General features: G+C 35.5%; 1 protein-coding gene across 1 annotated transcript; it reads right to left on the reverse strand.

Annotated features, from left to right (window-relative positions):
- Positions 1–356: 356 nt before the first annotated feature.
- Positions 357–21,089, reverse strand: LOC311081762 (uncharacterized protein). The gene is made up of 9 exons (XM_084112399.1): positions 20,905–21,089; positions 16,508–16,639; positions 15,392–16,375; positions 6,305–6,403; positions 2,917–3,101; positions 2,614–2,777; positions 1,819–2,061; positions 1,020–1,182; positions 357–860 (listed from the first exon to the last, which is right to left on the reverse strand). Exons 1-9 carry the CDS (start codon positions 20,975–20,977, stop codon positions 771–773), a joined length of 2,133 nt encoding a protein of 710 aa, XP_083968525.1. The 5' UTR covers positions 20,978–21,089; the 3' UTR covers positions 357–770.
- Between the last annotated feature and the right edge of the window lie 1,914 nt (positions 21,090–23,003).

Raw genomic sequence — 23,003 nt, forward strand, 5'->3', positions numbered from 1 at the left:
AGCCATTAAAGACAATAAGGAGAAAACAGGAATTGCAACTTTGCTGAGCAGAATCATTATCTTAACCTTAAAAGCTAAATACAATATTCTTTACCGTGGTGTTATGTATGGAAGCATATTTAAAATAGATTCTTAAAATTTGTTATTCTTCAGTAACTTTCTTTTACTTAACACTAGTACAGTAAAGACTATTGTTCTTACTATGTCAGAACTACAAGTTACATTTTAAGAAGAGATGTGTAACCTCTGAGTGACCTGTTCACTCTCTGCAATACTTTGTAAGTAGCACTAAAATATTTAATTCAATCTAAACACATGAAACTAAAACTCAAGAAAAAAATGACAATGATTTTTCTTCATTTCTTAGCAGGTTTATTCAAGGTTAGTCAGGTATATTGTATTCCAAGATTACTCCTTGAACAAAGAGAAAGACAGACAGCTAATTATTTCATTTAATTCAGTTTATAGTAAGTTTAACCCAAATCCACCCAACAACCTAAAATAATTTAGTTTGTATATATTGTTTTAATTGGACTTCCTCAATAACGATAAAACAATGCATGTATACAGAGAGTTATTGGAGAGATTTGTAAAGAATTTATTTGTAGTGTCTTGGTTAAATTTAGTAGTCCTTTTTCACCTATTAGTTAGTTATCATACGTGATTTGCTTATTTAAACAAAGTGCTTGCAAAACTTAAGAAAAAAAAAGTTTTTATAACAAAGTATTGAAAGTAATGATTATCAATGCAGGATCTTTCATTCATCAGGGTTACTGAGCTTTCAGACCCATGGAGATCGCTGAAGAGTGGAGGAAGTCCAAAGATCTGTGCCTTCTACTTCTATATCCATGGTCGCATAACTGAAGATGACAGACAAGAAAATAAATTTAACGTCATGCTTTCTACAAAGCTAAGGCTGTTGAATGTGTTTTCTTTTAGAAAGACCCTTTGCAAAAGGTTTACAATTTGCTTGAAGGCTACTGTCAGTAATGCAGTTGAAATTTACTGTCGAAACTTACCAGAGCACATCTGCCATTCTGTACAAGGCAAAGATTAACCTGACAGTGCAGGAAGAAGTGGTCAGAAATTCCTGAGAAGGTGAACATCCTGAAGGAGAAATGGCTTGTTGTACCAATACCGTTCTGAAGGACTTCCACAGTGGTATCTTCAGGGTTGGCGCATCTAGGAAGGTAGGAGGGTTTTTCAAAGTAATGTAATAAAGGGAAAATTAGAGCATGACAAAATTTGAATGCCTTGTTTATGATGTACTTGGTCAGCAGGGCTGTTTCTAGGCATAGGCGAACTAGACGCCAAGTATTTTTTGGTGACGCTTTCGAATAATGCTCCATCATTAATAGGTAACTATGTAAGAAGTAATTCAGGACAAATAAATAGTACTGCATTAACAATTCAGTTTCTTAACTAATATCGAATCATCATGAACTATTTAATTACTAATCACAACATTAACTTGTCTGAGATGTGAGCAATTGGTTAGTGTCATAAAATAAAATGCTTAATTGGTAATTCTTTCAAATTGGTCATAGTTCGTTAATAGTCTAAGGAGGCTAATCTCAATCTGTGATTGTTGATTATCTAATAAAGAACTATTTCAGCCCTAAATTCACTATTTCTTGATCTTGTTTCCATATTAGTTAATAGTACTAATGTAGTACTCATTTTTACTGCATTATTTCCTGCATAGTTACCTATTAATGATGGACCATTATTCTGAAGTGTTATCCAATTTTGCTATATTCACTTTCTGAGATTGAAACAAATTTAATCATATAACAATTTAAACATCAAGACACTCACTCGTTGATAATTAGATTCCAGCGAACATGATATTCGGCATCGTTAACAGGTGTGGCCCAGCAGTTGTCCAGAACTGTTGCAATTTGGTTTCTATCAACTCCTTCCACCTCAACAGCCACATATATCTGCTGGTTCACCTGCATTTGCACCTCCCCGTCATATGGGCTAGTAAACTCTGCATCATGGTAGGGAATCATGCGGATCTGGTATGTGCCCTGGCCAACAAGTTCCTCACTTATCACACTGTAGGCAAAAACATAAAAATAACAGCAACCAGGACCTAAGTCAATTGTAATGGTGATAGCTCATGCCTTATGACACTCAAACCTCCAGCATTTCAATTATCAGGTTAAGACTGCAAACCTGGTTTATAACCACTGTAACCTTTATCAACACTTTTAACCCATTGTGGATCAGGTGGAAATTCTCTGGAAAGTCCTAAATTACCGTAGATAACGTATTCTATTAATTTGAGTATATAATAAGCAGTCTCTGTCATGTTCTAAAAGACAGACATGTTAAATATTAGAAAGTGAATGCAAATTGGCAAAACATGGTGATTTCATGGTGATTTCAAAACATGGTGATAAAAATCACAGCCCTCCTTTGCTGCGATCACTGCAATTAAAAAAAAGGTAACACTTGAGGTCCCAATTAATGTGCATAAACTAAAATCAACTAACAATAAGCAATACATTTGTTACAGTACGTATTAATCTTCAACTGTAATCAATTAAAATACAACTGTTAATTCAGGTACTTTAAATAACATTAATAGATATTGAGTATTCTTACCCGCCTTCAGCTCGGAAACCCATGGGCATAGATATGGTCTGGATCAGAGGGTACGCACAAGAAAATGTCATGTTCATCCATATCTGTCTTGAAATGATGCTGTGGTCAGTGTCCGTCAGGTCAGACTGAATGGAGTTTTGGTAGATGAAGTGAGTCCTGTTGCTCTATGAGGATGTAAACAAATGTCAATTTCAAGCTATGGGACAACTTACTAATCATTACACACACAGTACTGTATGTACAGTATAGATATGCATCTCATTAGTAGCTCTAGTGATGAAACAGAAATGGAAAGATCATTACCATCAGAGTGGTACCACATATGTGGCCTTTATTGTCAAAATAAAACAGAAGTCTGCCATCCTCAAGGGTTCCAGTGCAGCTTGGGTCATTTAGGTGCAGGTGCTCAGGATAAAAACCAGATTCAAAGAGCTGGCAGCGGGATAGAGATATGAAGCCGGTGCTGCTGGTACAAGACTCCACAGCATCTGAGCAGATAAAGGATTTCATAGATTATATATGTAGCGGGTAGGGTGGTTGAGACGGGAAGTGTACCTTTAAGGCTTGCTCACTGGCACTGATTATTTGGATCAGGTGGCGTAAGTCCCTTTAAATGTGTCCTGAGACATGGACAGGAAAACATTAGTGCGGTGTGAGTTGAAGAGTGAGCCTCTTGGTGTTTTGGCTGTGCAAACTGGAGAAAGTGAGTCTTTTTGGAAGGTTACGCCTATTTTTCGTTAACACTAAACTCATTGAGAAGCGCCTAACACGGCTCTTTGTTTGTTTGTAGCTTGGTCTGGAGTCTACAGAAACTTGCTTGCATAATAGCGAGTAGTGATTCTACACGGGTTTGCAGCAATGTAAGTAAACTAAACCTTTTTTCGACGTAACGTGTAATGTTTAGCGCTGATAATTTCCTTTTTGATATTGCCTATGAATAGAAGCAACACAGGTGAGAGTGTGCACAGCTATTAGTCATCCACACCGTTTAACTTTATAGTTATGGGGCATTTAGCTTTAATTCATCTAGGATGGTGTCCAAAAAAAAACGTAAGTTCATCTAATCCCTTTTTTTGTCATAATCTTTCAATCAGAGATTTAATATTGTTTTAAATTGTCATGATGCTATAAAACATCGCATCATAAACCACTTATGCTTGTGATTACAGGAGGATTGCCTTCGTCTGTCTAATTAAAGGCGGGCATACACTGTGCGATGTCAGTGCAATTTCAGCAAGGAACCTACTCACACTGAACGAGTAAATCGCATGCGATGTAATGCCAAAGCTCAGGATTTATGTGTTCACACTATATGGTCCGAACATCGAGCTGCGACTTCACTGCTCACACTATACGTGTGAAATATGCGCGTATCAGCGCGATAAACCTTCGTGCCAGGTTGCGCCTATAGATATCATGTATCCAGAGATATTGTCAAAACAAGCATCAGCTATCAATATCAAGATGATTTAGCATTTCCAATTTATGTCTAAAATTTTTATTAGTATTATTGTTATTATTATTAGGGAAGGCCTAGGCTACTTTTATTATTAAACTGATAGGCTATTATAATTATAAATAATTGCCACGCAATAATTTCATAGCGCAAAACCAACGCACTGTGACGATAATAAAATATTACATAGAAGCTTACTCCTCCTCATTGAAAATTGTCTAAAACATTTAGGTAGATTACAATGAGTTATAGGCATATAATTAATTATCAACAGTCTATAATATGTCCGAACACTGCAATAATTCATCAATGAAAATTTAAAAACTTTATTTAAAAAACATTGTTTAACAAATTAATAAAAGAGGCAAAGTGTACATCGCAGGTGGCTTTGAAGACGTGGGTAATGGTTTATCCATTTTGCAAATGAACTAAGCAACAGTAATTTGTAGCTAGTTTGAACTACAGAACTTAAAGATCTCCCTCTTTTCTTTTCTTTTTTTGCTGCAGATGAAACTTATGTTTTCGCGCAGGCGCAGTGAGGGAAAAACTCAGTTTAGGGCAATCGGTTCTTAGCTCTGCTTCAACTGCGCAATATAGTCACGAGGAGCGACCAAAATTTCTAACATGCCAGAAATTCATCCGACCATCCGATTGCTGGTCTGGAGAGGTTAATCGCCTCTAGTTTCGCCCTGTACACTGCACGACAAACGACGCACGACAAAGCTGAAAATCGTCCCAACCCGGAAAAGAGTCGCACAAGTCAGAATTTGGCTCAAAATCGGATGAAAATCGCAGTGTATGCCCGCCTTAACCACTGTTTTTTTCCTGGGTTTAATCATTCTGTTTTACTTTTTATTTCTTTGTGTGTGTGTGTGTGTGTGTGTGTGTGTATGTGTGTGTGTGTCTCTTGGGGATCTGCTACCACCGTTCTGTGATGACCTGGACCTAGGTGGGTCTAGGATGGAGTCCTGCTAGTGGTAGCCTGTTAATTTAATTACATTTTTTTTTTGTCTGTTTGGCAATAATTATACTCCAATATTCGGCCTATGGGCATTGTGCAATATCTCCTTTGGGGACAGTGCTTATTTTGCAATGTTCACTAGTGTGAAGTGTGAAATGCTGTGTTAGTGTGTGTATACACGGCCGATTTGGTTTGAAGTGTCTCTTGCAGTGTTGGAGTGTGTGTGTATGTGAACAGTATCTATTTATTCGACTTTATTCACTGTAGTCTTGGTATTGTTAGACTTTATATCCTGTAACTCATTTACTATGAGACTTTTATTCACTGTGACTTATTTATTGTAGAATTGTTCACTGTTACCTAGGGGGAACATTTGTCTGCTCTGATTGTCAATCAGTATATTATTTTGTCTAGTGTTTAATAAAATTATATTTGAGTACATCAGTCCCATTTCTGTTCCTTCATTGGACACAACCTGCCTAAATAGTTTAAAGGGGAGCGCTTTGGGTTTTCTAGCTTAGATATTCAAAATGTGTGCGTTAGAGCGCCCCCTAGAGGGTCATATATATATATATATATATATATATATATATAAAAACCGTCAGTTCCAATCCTTCATTCTGATTGGTCAATAGCTGAGTTTTCAGTACTATATTCGTAATACTACGTTTGAATATCCGCTGCAATATCTTGTCCTTTTAACAGTTAATGAGTTAACTTTTAATGTTCTCTTTTGTCTTGTCACGCTTCAATGGTTTAAAAGCATTTGTATGAAGAATGTGATCATATAATGTAACGCTAGCTAAAGCATGACAAAAAAAACGGATGCTGTGATAATTGCGTTAAATATTTTTAATGCATTAAACTGGTAAAAAAGAAAAAACATTAATCACATTGTGTTAACATTGACAGCATGGACATAATCAAGGCAAGACGGGTGTTGTGACAATATTTTCCTGTTTATTTGACCGTAAGCGCAACAAGCCATGAAAAAGAGGCAGCTTTGTGTGCAATTCCATGCCGAAAATTTGCATTTTTATTATAAATTTGTGTGCGTTATTTGTTGTTATTGGAGACATCAGAGATTGATGGTACATAAATAATTTTTTACACATTTTTTTTTTTAAATGTTTGAAGGAGTTTTTACACGGCACCCCTGCTCTTGTCAGACGGCACCCGGTTGGGAAATGCTGATGTAGACTGTGAAACTGACGTTTTTTTTGGTTTGTTTTTTGATTAATGTATGAATACACAACAAGTGTGAGAGCACTTACCAAAGTTTTCAGGATTTGGTCTTTGTCCTGGCAAGCAACAACAGCCATAGACACCATCTCTCTCCTGGCAAGCCTCATTTTCAGTGCAAGTACTACAAACTAAAACAGACAAGAAGAAGACCATTGCACAAAAGGACATGGAAGCATGCAGTGATTTGGATCTTGACCTATCCATATGTGTTAAAGTATGTCAATACATCAGATTGGCTGAAGGATATAGAGATTCTATTTACGCATTGAAAACAGCTGAAATTGACCAAAAAGATTTTTTTGCACAAATAAATAAATGACAATTTCCATCATGACCACCATTGACATGAAAAACCCAATGACTGTTATAAATGACATTGCTGTAAGATGACATTTCAGAAGTGCTGAGTAATAAGGTATAAGGTAGGTGAACTTCAATAATAAGGTAGGTGAACTTCAACATGGTGGCTAAAGATCACACGCATCTGGTTCTATAAAGCCACCGATTTTCTCATCAGAATCGACAACAAAATTTAATCTTTCAGTAAAACCCTTTCTATTAAATTGGACTGTAATGTTGTATATTTTAACAATATTGGTAGGCTACTATCATTCAATCGACATTGATATATTAAAGCAAGCAAGGATGGTGTTTTCCCCCTGGTTTTGAGGAGTCAACACGCACTGCACTCTAAAATTCTAAATAATGGGAATGTAAAGTCAGCTTGTACCTCAGTGACTCACGAGAAGGTATTGTCATCCAACAATTACTCTACACTGGGATATTTTCAATTAGCATTAATATTACTTTTGGCTGGAGATATAGAACTTAATCCTGGTCCACAACCCTATGGAAAAATTGCTCCTGGCTGTGTACAATCTCCGGCATGATCAAATGGTGATGGCTGTGCAAACTTTGACGACAGCTGTTTCGTTGGTACGGCCATGTCTGTTCCACTCTTGGTGTCCCATGGGCTTCATCCTCCTGTTTCTTGGTTTGATCTCTCTGGTGCGGTTGGTTTGTGTGTGGATTCCTTGTCGGAGGTTTTTAGACTTTTTAAGGTTTTTAGGTTTTTTTTTATTGTATGTAAAAAGCACTTTAAAATGTAATCAAATTGAATGGCCAAGTGAAGTTGGTCTTGAGTGTGTTGGTGTGGATATCTCACTTTCTGCTGAAATGTCTTTTACTTTAATTTGTATGTATCATAACCTTCAGCAAAGTTGGATTCTTATGACAAATTGAAACAACTTCTTAACCACTGTGATTTAAAAAAGGAAGTAATTATCATGGGAGATTTTAATATTAATTGGAATGAAAGGAAGGAAAGAAAAAATTTAAAACAGATTTTTGACTATTTTAACTTTACACAGCTGATAGAACAGCCTACTAGAATAACCCTTCATTCTAAAACTAGAATAGATCTATTGTTTACAAATAAACCTGAAAGAATTGTACAGCATTATAACCTGCTGACAGGGCTGTCTGATCATAATGTAATTTTCTTTTCAAGAAAACTAACAAAGCAACGCTTTTTAAATTAATTTAAAACTACTTATCGTGATTATAGTCCCTAAAAATCAGCAACTAAATCTTGAAATAGCTTTAAAAGAGATTGATTGGAGTGAAGTCCTGCAAAGCAAAAACATAGAGAGAGGCTCTGATTATTTTTTGGGAAAAGTTAAAGTAGTATTTGAGTTTTTTACTAGAAGGGGACAGTTAACAAAAATAAAAGGGAACACGTTGCCCTGGGTTAACAATGAATGTAGGAAATTGATGAAGGATAGAGATAAGCTCCTTAAAAAATAAATGAATAAATATTTTTTTTTTAAAAATCGCTGATTTCTGGTCTTTTAACTCATCTATATAAATACACTTTTATGAGGAATAAAGTAATACAGACTTTACAAAAGGCTAAAGCCATTTTTTATGAACATTATTGAGGGGTCAAAAGGGGATGAGAAAAAATCTGGCAAACCATTAATAAATTAGCTGGAAAACAAAAGAAGATTGATAAAAGTTTAGAGCTTTACTAAACAGCATTTTAGTAAAGGATTCTTTAACTATAGCCATTAATTTTAATGCACATTTTATAAATTCAGTTGATGAATTAACCCAGTTAGAAGTAGAAGTATAGTAGAGTTAGAAGTATATTATTGATGCATTAAAAAGCTCCAAAGCAAAGGATGCCTATGGGCTTGAAACAACATTTTTAAAATCAAATAAAGATTCTTTTGTATGCCCAATAACACACATGGTAAACTTGTCCTTTAGCCAAGCAGTTGTTCCATCTGCTTAGAAGGTGGTTACAGTTGTCCCAAATTACAAATCTGGAGAAAAATCTAATTTGAAAAATGATAGGCCAATTAGTATCCTTCTGATTATATCGAAGGTAGCAGAAAAATGGCTAGCTAATCTTTTGACTAATCATCTAAATAAGGGTTTTACTTCTTTATATCCAATGCAATTTGGTTTTCGCAGTAATTATTCACCAGATTCTGCAAACACTTTGTTGAGAAAGTGTCGTGAAATGCTTATTAGATAATAATGCGTGTGTTGGTGCTGTCTTTTTAGATCTAAAGAATGCATTTGACACTGTTGACCATCAGTTGCTTTTATCTAAACTAACAAATTTAAATTTTTCAGAGGAAGCAATACTTTGGATAAAATCTTATCTTTCAAATAGGAAACAACGTGTATTGATGGTATAAAATGTTCTTACACTGCTTGCCCCAAGAGGGTTCCACAAGGTTCTATTATAGGACCAATTCTATTTTCACTTTTAATTAACGATTTACCTGGAGTATGTAAAGATGTAAATGTTCATTTGTATGCAGATGATATAGTAATTTTAACCATGCTAAGAATTTTTAAAAAGCCTCGATTACTTTGACTTCTGCTATGACCAAAATACAGGATTGGCTTACCAGGACAGGTTTAGTATTGAACACACAAAAAAAAACTGTGTATAATGTTTTCAAAACAGTTAGTAGAGATGACACATTCAAATGTATTTCTGAGAGGGGAGGAGCTTGAAGTTGTTAAAGAGTTTACGTATCTTGGGGTTACTTTGGATTATACTCTTACTTTTAAAAGCCGTGTAAAAAAGTTGTCTAATATTGTAAAATTGAATTTAAAGAATTTAAAGTACATTAGGCCATTCTTGACAGTTGGTGCTGCAAGGTTGTATTTACATTCAATGATTTTTTTCACATATCCAGTATTGTTTCAATAGTTGGTCATTCACAGGTGACACAACTCTAAAGTTAATAGAAACACTGTATAAGAAGGCTATACAAGTATTGGATTAAAAAAAAAAACTCATTTCATCACTGTAAAAAAATAAAAACAAATTTTTTATTTTTTTTTTTCCAATTAAAATTTCAATTATGCATTTTTTATTTACAAGGTCTGGCATGGGCTTGCCCCACCTCCATTGAAAGAATTTATAAAACAGGACAGATTGTGGTATTGGTACCAGGCCTGTCATTAGAAGAGGGGATTGTTACCATATAGGCAACATCTTTTGGTCAGAAAGTATTATCTGTGATAGGAAGCAAATATTATAATAGTTTCCATTAACCGACTGAAACTTAATTTTTTTCTCTCGTGAGTCATTCCAAAATCATGGTGATGGATGTTGGATAGGTTTATGTATATTGCAGCCACTGCACTAGCCATTATTTTTAATGGAAGGAGACGTAGGCATGAGTCGTAGCATTAATGGCAAGGAGAAACCCCTTATACTTGGAGCGGCACATATGAGCAGTGTTGGGGGTAACTCATTACACGTAAATTTAGTTACATAATCAATTACTTTTTTAAGCAACTAGTAAAGTAGCGCATTACTTTTTCAATTTACAACAAAATATCTACATTACTTTTTTAAGCAACTAGTAAAGTAGCGCATTACTTTTTCAATTTACAACAAAATATCTACGTTACTTTTTCAAATAAGTAACGTTAGTTACTTTTTCACATTTATTGACTGACAGCTCTCCTATCCCCATGTTGAGAGAAATAAAGTGACTGCATTTTAAATGTTTTTTTTTCAAGGTTTTGAATTAGCGTGCAGATGGTCTCCAAGCTAACAAAACTGGACTAAAAGTCACAAAGTTACACTTTTGTGATTGTACACTATCAAACAAACGTTTTGGGGTCAGTAAGATTTTTCTTTTAGAAAATAATAATACAGTCATTCATTGTGTCAAAGACCTTGTTACAAAAGATTTCTATTTCAAATAAATGCTGTTCTTTTGAACTGTCTATTCATCAAAGAATCCTGAAAAAACACACATTGCACATTTGTGCGCTGTGTAAACATGATGGTTATTTTAGTTCTAGACTAAATGTGAACATGCATTTACTCATCTCACTTGCACGAAAACATTCAGTATTCCTCAAAATGAATAAAAACAGTAAAATGCAATCTCAGATTTTTACGCAAAACTTTTATAATTAATCATATTAAATTACACAAATATACTTTGTTTTTAATCTCACTTTATTAACCATTGTCTTTACCGCTGACCTTCAATGATCTAATTCAGCCACAGGAATAAGCTAAAGTTACCTTTAGATTAGATTTAGAAATAAGAGTGTTGAACTTCCTTCTCCTGTAACCTTTTGTTCTTCAATCCAGAATGGCAGAACAGCTGAATGCTTTGTTTGAGCTACGCCCTCTACAACAGGCGTAAATATGCATTTCCTTTTACCTGAAGCTTATTCATTTCACTTTTAATGTGAAAGGGCCTTAACATTTGCCAAAAATAATAATTAAAAAACAAGGAAGCAAGCCCAGCCCAGGTGAGAAAAAGTTACGCAAAAGTAATGTAATGCCTTACTTTCCATTTAAAGTAACTAAGTAACACAATTAGTTACTTTTTTGGGAGTAACGCAATATTGTAATGCTTTACTTTTAAAAGTAACTTTCCCCAACACTGCATATGAGGCGTTTCTTCCTCCTTTCTGCTTCAAGGTCTTGATAAATTGTGGCATTTTTTTGTTTAGAATCCAGTATTCAGTGTATATATATATATATAAGAACACCTCTGGGGCCTATACCATGAAGCCGGTTCAGGTGGCTAGCCAGCTATGTTTCAGTTTAGTTTGTGCCAACCCTGGGTTTTAGGCACCATGAAAGTGGTTTGGCTTTTAGCAGTGTTCATCGCCATAGTAACTTACGCTCCACGGCTAACCTGGTCCGGGGCAGGTTATGTTCCAGGTAAGAGATCTCAAACCGAAATTGGACCAATCAGTTCTGAGCAAAGTAACACATGTCTGATGCGATAAAGTCACTCCACCTGTTTCTACTCCAAATTAAAGGTCACTACATAGCAAATGATTTTTAAAGACAAAATCGTCTGGCTTTTAGTAATGCTTATTTAGAATAATAATTTTGTACGATTTAGATATTATATATGTAATTATTAATCGATCACACATGTACGATTTTAATTTATCAGTTATTATTACGCACAGTTTAAATGAATAAATATATAAAGGTAATATAAATACACTTAAGAATCAATAGATTAAGCTATAAAATTACTACATATGAGCTTAAATGCTCAATTCTCTCAATACTTTTATCAAATGTTTAAACTAACTAGCATGTGATTGGCTGTTTACTTCTGATGTCACACCTAAACTCAGGATCAAAACCTGAGTTGACAGAGAAAGTTGATGATCAGCATCATGGTACCAACAAAGCCTAGTTGGATTGGTTTGGTTTTGTCAACTCAAAACTAATCCTGTAACCCTGAGTTTGTTCAACTACCATCATGGTACAATATAATAATTATGATTATTATTATTATTGATAAATAAAATATTTAACAACATAAGAAAATGAAAAATAGTGTGAAAAACACCCGCAAATTAAGAAAACATCTTCATGATGTTTGAGCTGTAAGCACGTCCCAGCCGGGTTCGTCACATCCACAAACATTTCTGTTGTGGTCTGTGTTATTTACAGCACGTTTCTTATTTGGTTGTGTTGTGAACTTTTGCAGCGCGTTTCTGTATTTGGTTGTGTTGTGAGTATTTGGAGAACACGTGTGTTGTGAAACTGATGAAGATGTTTTCTTAATTTGCGGGTGTTCTTCTATTTGCATGTGTTTTCTTCATTTGCAGCGCCATGAGCTCTTTTGGCCACCATAATTTTTACTGTGCTGCACGCACTGAATTAAAGTGACAGCACATGGCCCGTGGTCAACATAAACAGGTATTGACATGAAAATTTTGTAATCTCATCATAAATGCATTTAATCAAATTATACTACTAATTTTCAGTCATCTTTTTACTTTAAGACCAGGGTAAAGCAAGAAAACCTACACCTTACCTCAACAAGGCGACATAATGAACAACACTCATCTCATTCGTGGAGGTGGAAAAACAAGTTCTTTCTTTGTGAGGTTCAAGATTTATTGTATAAAGATTTAAATGCAAAAGTAAAGGTATGAGAGTCGGCTGTTAATTGACTAAATTGTATGTTTTAATTTAAAATGTTTGCGATATTAACATAAGTACATGTTTAAATGTTTTGCCACTTGCTTGAGCAACTTAATATAAATCTATATAGAAGTAATGCATTAAATGAGTAGGGCTGGGTATTGACACAAATTTCACAATTCGATTCGATTTCGATTCACAAGCTTGCAATTCGATTCGATTACGATTCGATTCGATTCAATATCGATTATTTTGGATATCAGGTATACATTGCAAATTTTCTCAAGGAAAACAAATCTCTTAACTAATGCTGTAACTATGGGAGTCAGTTGTAGCCTATAGGCTTCATTAGCCTACTATAATATTGAAGGTAAAAAATAACTGATTTGTATACAAACACTTAAAATACACTTATTTATTTTTATAATAATAAAGTTATATGAAATTATATACAAATTTAAATGGTGGCTGTCATAAAAAAAACTTTCCAGATTTATTCAAACATGCATTAAATATTGAAGAACATTAAAAATTATAATGAATATGTAATATTGTGCATATGTTTAACAAAATGCTCCTCTCTAATTTTTCTAGCTGACTAACGAGTTTATGGTCACTGGATATGTTTTTTCTGAGGTAAATGTGACGTTACATGACATGTTTAACGTCTTTCTACGGTTGAAACACTGATTGAGCGATTCCATGTGACATGATACGGACTTCGATAAGTTGTACTCTACCTTTTAACACACTTTCAGATGCTCATTCATGTTTATCTCGCGCTGTAACGGATATTATTTAGGCGGAAGAGAAGATTGTGTGCGCTCCGCGCTGCTGCTTCTCTTGAGCTGAGCAAGAGCGATCTCACGCCACAGCGTGTATTACAGTAATAATAACAAAGCACAAAGATTATTGCGATTTATTGAATGGGAATGCGCGCAACAATATTCCATTCATTCATCACTGAAAACAGGATGACTAATCGATTCTTGAGATTTAAGAATCGATATCGTTTCGTAAAAATGAGAATCGATTAAAATCGAGAAATCGATATTTTTTACCCAGCCCTATAAATGAGTTTATACGTGAATACGTCTATGAAAGAGTGTTGGCTTATAACTGTAGTGTGTACGAATAGTAATGCTGACAAAACTTAAATTTTTTTTATTAAAAAATGCTAATAATAAAAAAGTGATTTGAAATAAAAAATAGAGAATAACTGTTGTGTTTGTGGTACAGCCATGGATCAGTTGCGCACTGCAAACGCAGCGTATGTGAAAGCACAATGCAAACGGAGTATGTGTGAAACAGGCGTAACCTAGAATGTCATCTCCAGTGTTGGGTAAGTTACTTTAAAAAAGTAATTAGTTATAGTTACTAGTTACTTCTCACAAAAAGTAACTTGGTTAGTAACTGAATTACATCATTACAAAAGTAACTAATTACCAGGGAAAGTAACTATTGCGTTACTTAAAAAAAAAAAAAAGTTTAAATATAAGACATTTCTTGGATACCCCCAATATGAAATGTTAAATGAATTACATGGACACTAAGTAGAACATCTTATTATTATAAAACATTGTACACTAATCTACACTAGTTTAATGTTGCTGTGGGACAATGTGAGAGACACCTATTAACTTAAATATTAAAATATTATCACTACTATAGTGGAACAACAAAACACAATCAATAGAACGTTTAATATTTATTGCACAGACCACAACTGGCCAACAATAAAATCTAAAAATAAATCATGCCTCTTAAGAAATGTACCAAAAATAAATAAATAGTAATAAAAAATATACATACACTAGTGCATAATGATAAAACTCACACACCTTTACAACTGGTAGACATTCTGTATAGCCTACTTGAAGTATTTTCTTCCTCACAATAGTAAGTTTAACAAAAAGTGCTCTCAATATAATACTGAACAATGTACCAACATAAATAATAATAATAAAATATAATCTTTTGGGGGTTTATTTTTATAACCTACAAAGAACGTCATCATCAGAGGTTATTTTAGCCAAATTCTAGTCATGTTTGCGTTTGAACGTTCGAATGTGTTTGAATGTTTGAAGGTTCCCTGCAGGTTATTTTGGAGTTTATGTTATAAACTAATCAAAACATTGCATATGATGTATGCTACAGATATTATTCTAATGCTGAAATGTGTAATTTATTTATAAATAAAGTATTTATGCTCGGACACATTCAGTCTCTGTCGTGCACTATCTAGCGCGTTCTCGGACACACTCGGTCTCTCTCGCGCACTATCGAGCGCGTTCTCGGACACATTCGGTCTCTCTCGCGCACTGTTCGCCTCGCTTATGTCCAGTCCGGCGCCTCATAAACACACACCAGAGAAAAAACTTTGCAGCTCATATGGCTGAGAGAGAGCCTACTCGGATGAAAACCGCTTCAGTGATCTCAATTATAGTAACGCCGCATTTTTATTGACAGTAACGGTAAAGGCGTTGTAACGGAGGAAATAGTAATTAGTTTGATTACTCGTTACTGAAAAAAATAACGCCGTTAGTAACGCCGTTATTTATAACGCTGTTATTCCCATCACTGGTCATCTCACATAAAAATCATGTGGTAACAGGTTTTCATGTACAATGTGTGATACAGCCAATTTAAATGATTAAATAGTCACCTGATGGTGAGGCTATTGATGAAGATGTTGGAGAGGTTGTTGACTGTGAGGATGATGATGGTGCTGAGGTTTGTGAAGATAGAGTAACTGGCAATGAAGATGATAAAGATGAAGTAACTGGCAATGAAGATGATGAGGATGAAGTAACTGGCAATGAAGATGAAGATGAAGTAACTGGCAATGAAGATGAAGATGAAGTAACTGGCAATGAAGATGATGAGGATGAAGTATCTGGCAATGAGGATGATGAGGATGAAGTAACTGGCAGTGAGGAGGATGAAGTAACTGGCAGTGAGGATGATGAGGATGAAGTAACTGGCAATGAAGATGATGAAGATGAAGTAACTGGCAATGAGGATGATGAGGATGAAGTATCTGGCAATGAGGATGATGTAACTGGCAGTGAGGATGATGAGGATGAAGTAACTGGCAATGAAGATGATGAAGATGAAGTAACTGGCAATGAGGATGATGAGGATGAAGTATCTGGCAGTGAGGAGGATGAAGTAACTGGCAGTGAGGATGATGAGGATGAAGTAACTGGCAATGAAGATGATGAAGATGAAGTAACTGGCAATGAGGATGATGAGGATGAAGTAACTGGCAGTGATGAGGATGAAGTATCTGGCAATGAGGATGATGAGGATGAAGTAACTGGCAGTGAAGAGGATGAAGTAACTGGCAGTGAGGATGATGAGGATGAAGTAACTGGCAGTGAGGAGGATGAAGTAACTGGCAGTGAGGATGATGAGGATGAAGTAACTGGCAGTGAGGAGGATGAAGTAACTGGCAGTGAGGAGGATGAAGTAACTGGCAGTGAGGATGATGAGGATGAAGTAACTGGCAGTGAGGATGATGAGGATGAAGTAACTGGCAGTGAGGATGATGAGGATGACAAAGTTGGTGAGTCTGGTGTCGTCCACATTGATGATGGTAATGTTGATAAGGAAGCTGAGGGTGGTGATGAAGGCTGTGCATTTGCTGCTGATGGTAAGAATAAGGAAGATGATACAAAATTAGATTCTGTGGCATTAGAGTGGTGTGATTTTTAACACTTTAAAAAATTTATTAAGACTTTTTGGATGGATGTTTTGTGTTGAGACTATTAAGTCTTACATTGAATGCACGTCTGCTGGTAGTCAGGACAGCAGTCACCAAGTTGGATGCAAACCTCGTCACAGTAACACCCACGGTAGCATCCGTTATTATGTCCAGGACAGCAGAGCACTGGGGGTCCTGAACACTGGGCTGAAAAACCCAAAGAGTGTGCTGATCTTAGAATTATCAAGACATGACAACAACAATAACAGCAAAACTTGTTGATCTAAATATACACAATATATTAATAGAAAACATATTTTGACAGATTGTAAGTCAACTTCATAGCTTCGGCAAAATGTATTCCTATACATAGTTAATTGTTTTATTCTATTTAGTATTTCCCCCCTAATCCCTCTCCTTGTTGTATCTAAGATGTCATCACAATAATAGACTTTTAAAATATAAATACAATTTTGAAGTTTGTGTTCCTTAAAATACTATTTTTATGTATATATATATATATATAGAAATATGAAACGTATATTTACAGTTTTTAAGTTATATTTAAGTGTCACACCGCTCCGCTTTTCTCACGTGTGTAGCCTATACATGCATGTGTTCGTACATATGGGGGAGGGGTGCGATTTTTGAATAATAATTGAATAATACCCAGCGATCTTCGAATATTATTTTTGCTTGAAATGCCCATCACTACTAATAAAAAATATATATATATATAAAATCAAAACACACTTTTTTTTTTTTTTTAACTGCATTACTTAGGACATTACTAAGTCTTTGCATAGACTTCCATTGATTTTATATCAGGATAATTATATTTTTTATTGCCTAACCAAACCCCAACCACTGAACCTACCCATCACAAAACACTACATTTAAATAAAAACATGGTTTGGCAAATTTATAAGCCTTTTCAACTAGTGAAGACCAGAAATATGTCCCCACTAGTCGGTCGGTTGACATAATGTTTTAATATATATGTGAGGACATTTGGCCCTCACAAGCAGTGTTGGGGAAAGTTACTTTTAAAAGTAATGCATTGCAATATTGTGTTACTCCCCAAAAAAATAACTAATTGCGTTACTTGGTTACTTTTTATGTAAAGTAATGCGTTACATTACTTTTGCGTTACTTTTTCTCACCTGGGCTGGGCTTGCTTCTTTGTTTTTTAATTTTTATGTATTATATAATTATATATGTATAAATGTACGCCTGTTGTAGAGGGCGTAGCTCAAACAAAGCATTCAGCTGTTCTGCCATTCTGGATTGAAGAACAAAAGGTTACAGGAGAAGGAAGTTCAACACTCTTATTTCTAAATCTAATCTAAAGGTAACTTTTGCTTATTCATGTAGTTGAATTTGATCATTAAAGGTCAGCAGCAAAGACATTGGTTGATAAAGTGAGATTAAAAACAAAGTATATTTGTGTAATTTAATATAGTTAATTATAAGTTTTGAGTAAAATTCTGAGATTGCATTTTATTGTGTTTATTAATTTTGAGGAATATTAAATGTTTTCGTGCAAGTGAGATGAGTAAATTGCATGTTCACATTTAGTCTAGAACTAAAATAACCATCATGTTTACACAGCGCACACACACCTCCTCATTTTATTTCTCTCAACATGGGGATAGGAGAGCTGTCAGTCAATAAATGTGATTAAGTAACTAGCATTACTTATTTGAAAAAATAACTTAGATATTTTGTTGTAAATTGAAAAAAGTAATGTTACTTTACTAGTTGCTTGAAAAAGTAATCTGATTACATATCTCAAGTTACTTGTAATAAGTTACTCCAAACACTGCTCTCAAGTACAGTCAAAGCCACACACACACACACACAGAGGGTCCACCAATTAGTGGGCCCTCTAACGAGTTTGTCACAGAACATGTATACACGCAAGTAGGGATGTTGCGATCAGGATTTTTGCAGCCGATACCGATTACCGATTTCTTGTCATGGTGATCGGTCAATATCGATCCTGATACTGATGCTTAATATAAGACAAAGATAAGTACAAACAAGGTTTATTAAAGGCGGGCATACACTGTGCGATGTCTCTGCGATTTCAGCAAGGTACCTACTCACACTGAACGAGTAGATCGCATGCGATGTAATGCCAAAGCTCAGGATTTCTGTGCTCACACTATACGGTCCGAACGTCGAGCTGCGACTTCACTGCTCACACTATACGTGTGAAATATACGCGAATCAGCGCGATAAACCCTCGTGCCGGGTTGCGCCTAGACGATATCATGTATCCAGAGATATTGTCAAAACAAGCATCAGCTATCAATAACAAGATGATTTAGCATTTCCAATTTATGTATTATTATTATTATTATTATTATTGTATATTATTATTATTATTAGGGAAGGCCTAGGCTATACTTTTATTATTAAAGTGATAGGCTGTTAAATTGCCACGTAGCGCATCACCGCATAACCAACGCGCTGTGAAGATGATAAAATTTTACATAGAAGCTTACTCCTCCTCATTGAAAATTGTCTAAAACATTTAGGTCGATTACAATGAATTATAGGCATATAATTAATTATTACCATATATAATATGTCCGAACACTGCAATAATTAATCAATGAAAATTAAAAATAGCTTTATTTCAAAAACATTGTTTAACAAATTAATAGAAGAGGCAAAGTGTACATCGCAGGTGGCTTGGAAGAAGTGGGTAATGGTTAATCCATTTTGCAACACAAACTGGAGGTAAGCAACAGTAATTTGTAGCTAGTTTGAACTAGCCTACAGAACTTAAAGAGCTCCCTCTTTTCGTTTTTTTTTTTTTTTTTTTTTCCCTGCAGATAAAATGGTTAAACTTCTGTTTTCGCGCAGGCGCAGTGAGGGAAAAACACTGAGTTTTAGGGCAATCGGTTCGTAGCTCTGCTTCAACTGTGCGATATAGTCACGAGGAGCGACCAAAATTTCTAACATGCCAGAAATTCATCCGACCATCCGATTGCCGGTCGGGAGAGGTTAATCGCCTCTCGTTTCCCCCTGTACACTGCACGAACACTGCACGACAAACGACGCACGACAAAGCTGAAAATCGGCCCGACCCAAAAAAGAGTCGCTCGAGTCAGAATTCGGCTCAAAATCGGACGAAAATCGCAGTGTATGCCCGCCTTTAAACACTGTCCAATAGTAAACTTTGGAGGACAAAATAAACATTTAATCACCTAAAATGGAGAAGTCTGATGTAACTTAAACCTTGTCCAATACAAGTCTGAGCAGGACAAAATTAATTTTAAAAAAAGAAGAGAAAAAAAAAAACCCTCATAAAAGAACAAATTGGAGTAGTTTGATGCAACTTATTAGTAGTGATGGGCATTTCAAGCAAAAATAATATTCGAAGATCGCTGGGTATTATTCAATTATTATTCAAAAATCGCACCCCTCCCCCATATGCACGAACACATGCATGTATAGGCTACACCTGTGAGAAAAGCGGAGCGGTGTGACACTTAAATATAACTTAAAAACTGTAAATATACGTTTCATATTTGTTTTATGTAATATAATGTTCTTTTTTTTTATTTCATCTATGTTGATAATATGAAAAGGGAACCGCATGAGATTGGTACGATAGGATCATAAGATTCCTAATATATCAGGAGATATTTGGAGTGGGTGAGACATGATTTTGACCACTTAATTAAGTTTTGTTTTGTAGAAAACCCTTCTTTAAAGTGAATTTTGTTTTGTAAAAATTGTATCTTCATTTCAATCAATGTTTCATCAACCATTTGCCTGGATTTAATAAATAATAAGCATATATAGCAGACAATATAATCAGGACACAGCGGCGCCGGCGCGTGAACTGGAGCACGTCTCATAAATAAACTGAAACTCAGTGTATAAGCTACTTGCCTCACAGACCTGAGAACGTATAGAAAGCTTAATGTCCACTTTAAAAAAAAAAAAAAAAAAAAAAAAAAAAAATCAAACTGAAAAGAAATGGGAATACGATTATTATGAAATGGGTAAACAGAATACTCTGTTTATGTACGCTAAAATGTATCATGCTGCATAAACATTACTTTTGCCGGTTCTTTGTGGCAAGCTTTATGCATGCGCTTGATATGCAGAATGTAGGCAATATATTAGGCTACGATAACACTCATTGTGGTTTAGTAGTCTCCCATATATATATTTAAGTGATTAAATTAATATAAATATGTGATTAGACTAATGGCTTAAGTGAACTTCTACTAGTCGACTAGAAAATAACTTTAGTCGTGCACGGGCAGCCCAACTTATTTCACATATTTTCTAACCAGCATGTCACAAAGGGCGTTCTGAGCGAGCGGCGCTGTGTGGACTGAGCGAGCGAAGCATACTCTTCAGAATGGCGCTCTCGCTCTGGAGGACAATGCTCCTCCATATGAGATTTCTTTGTAACATACAGCAAAAAAGAGTGTTGTCTGTCTTACCTGAAGCCATGTTCCTGTTTCTTTGGTTCAGGAGCAGTAAGAAAAGCCAGATGTGGACAACTAAAACCTTCATCCTGGTCTAATTATGTGTCTAACTCAACTCACTTTATTGCGACTTCACCGTGTATAGAAATATGAGATGGTGTTTGTGTGTGTGTGTGTGTGTTTGAGTATGTGTGAGAGAGAGAGAGAGAGAGTGAGAGAGTTTTTATATAGGAGGACACTGAATACAGTTACCCACATCCCTATGACTAATAATGATTTGATGTACGTCAAAGTGGCATTTGTCATGATGCTTAGAAGTCTGAAATTATGACAGGAATGCTCAGTGACATTTGTCATAATGCTTAGACATCTGAAATGCTTTGAAATGAGGAATGCTCAGTGGCGGTTCTAGATTGAATTACACCATGGGCGAGACCTTCTTCGAGCTTCATTAACACACACACACAGCGACGTCTGTCACTGTTTTTTCATGTTTTACTATAAAGCTGCTGCAATAAGATATCTATTGTATAAAGTAGCCTACTATATAAATAAATGTGATGTGAATAGACTGCAGCACTGAATTGCAGAGCTGGTGCGAACATACACATCACTTTGATCAGGGGCCCGTTCTTTGTACGTCGCTAACTCAGTTAGCTGGATTTGATTGTTGGCGATTTGGCATGATCTTGGATTGTTTGGTTCTTCAACGCTCATCCTGGACTTGCTGTCATAGCAACAGGTGCGCAAGCTTAAACCTGCTCGGGAGCAGGCTTATTTCATGTTAACAGGATTAGATCGCGGCTTCATAAGCGGAGCTGATACGGGTCCAGCGCAGCACGATAGTGCACGTTCTGAGATATATATTTTTTCTTGTGACTCGTGAGATTGTTGTTTACATTATTAATTTGTTGGAACGCACATTTATTTTCAACTTGTTGGAGTCGGGCTTTAACTACAGCACAAACTGTTTGCATTGCCCTAAGATTATTTGCGAGTGGCTCTTTCCTTTACACTATTGGAGATGCGGAGAACTTGATGGAAAGTGCAATCTGTCGTGTTATTCAGAGTTTACCTGGCGCTTTTAGGTTTAAAAAACAGTTTTAGGTTTTTTGTGGCATTTCCAAGCCACTTAAGTCCCAATGTTGTAAAGCAGTTTTTTTAAAGCAGTTTTTTTTTTCTAGGCTATCATAATTTTTTATTAAGATCATGTAATCATGACCAAGCCGATTACAGTATATGTCACTCAAGCTTATAGGCTAGACCATAGACAGCCATCAAGGCCTCAATGGAGGGGATTATGTGAACAGAAAGGGGGTTCACAATGTAAATGTGCAGCCCAGTTACTATTGTGATTCTTAATATTCCAGATTAGTAATATTATATCAAATAAAAAAAAGGCAGTTGACTAAAATCTTCCATATCACAAATGTGAAAGCAAAATGGCCAGGATCTGTGCATGACTTGAGAATTTTCAGAGATTCACATTTATGCACATTATTTGAAAGTGGTAAGGAAAGTTCCACAATTAAATATCAAGCTCACTGTATTACATACACTTAGGCTGATCCTAACAGAACTGCATTTTTTCATAGGTGATTATGACATGTTCCTGCCTGCAGACAGGTGTTTTATGACCCATTCCCTGACCCAAACCAGTTACAATGCAGCTCTAGCCAGGACAAGGGCACACAATGAAATGAACTTTGGCTAACTAAAGGGAAGATTTCAGTGTCTGAAAAGTCTGAGGGTTGCACACCTGACAGGGCCTGTGACATTGTTGCATGTGCCATATTACACAACATTGCCAAAAAAAAAACCCCAAAAACCCCCACTTTTCATTAAATGTTTAATAAAAGACAAATATGCTTAGTTCCTTGAGTTTTATTTCAATTGTTCTTTGTAAAGAAAAGCCAGTGGTCAAGTGCCTGCAACAAGAGATATTAGACACATGCCTCATGCAACAAATAAAAAGGAAATGTTGGCTATACACTGCCCACCTGTAGGCCTATGTCTCTCTGTCTGTGCAGACTCTTCTGTAGGCCTTTCTGTAGATGTGGAATCCTGCAACTTATATTGCAGCCATAAAGCATAAAAGTATAAATTAAGTAAAG

The sequence above is a fragment of the Abramis brama genome, assembly GCF_963993115.1.
Source record: "Abramis brama genome assembly, chromosome: 4".
Taxonomy (NCBI): domain Eukaryota; kingdom Metazoa; phylum Chordata; class Actinopteri; order Cypriniformes; family Leuciscidae; genus Abramis; species Abramis brama.

Bases quoted from the DNA above. Each gene is read 5' to 3' on its own strand.
- LOC311081762 (XM_084112399.1), bottom strand. From the start codon at position 20,977: ATGAAGGTTTTAGTTGTCCACATCTGGCTTTTCTTACTGCTCCTGAAC. The intron at 16,640-20,904 runs GTAAGACAGACA...TGGGTTTTTCAG, and splicing joins AAACAGGAACATGGCTTCAG to CCCAGTGTTCAGGACCCCCA. The intron at 6,404-15,391 runs GTGACTATTTAA...TGTCTGTTTTAG, and splicing joins ATCAATAGCCTCACCATCAG to TTTGTAGTACTTGCACTGAA.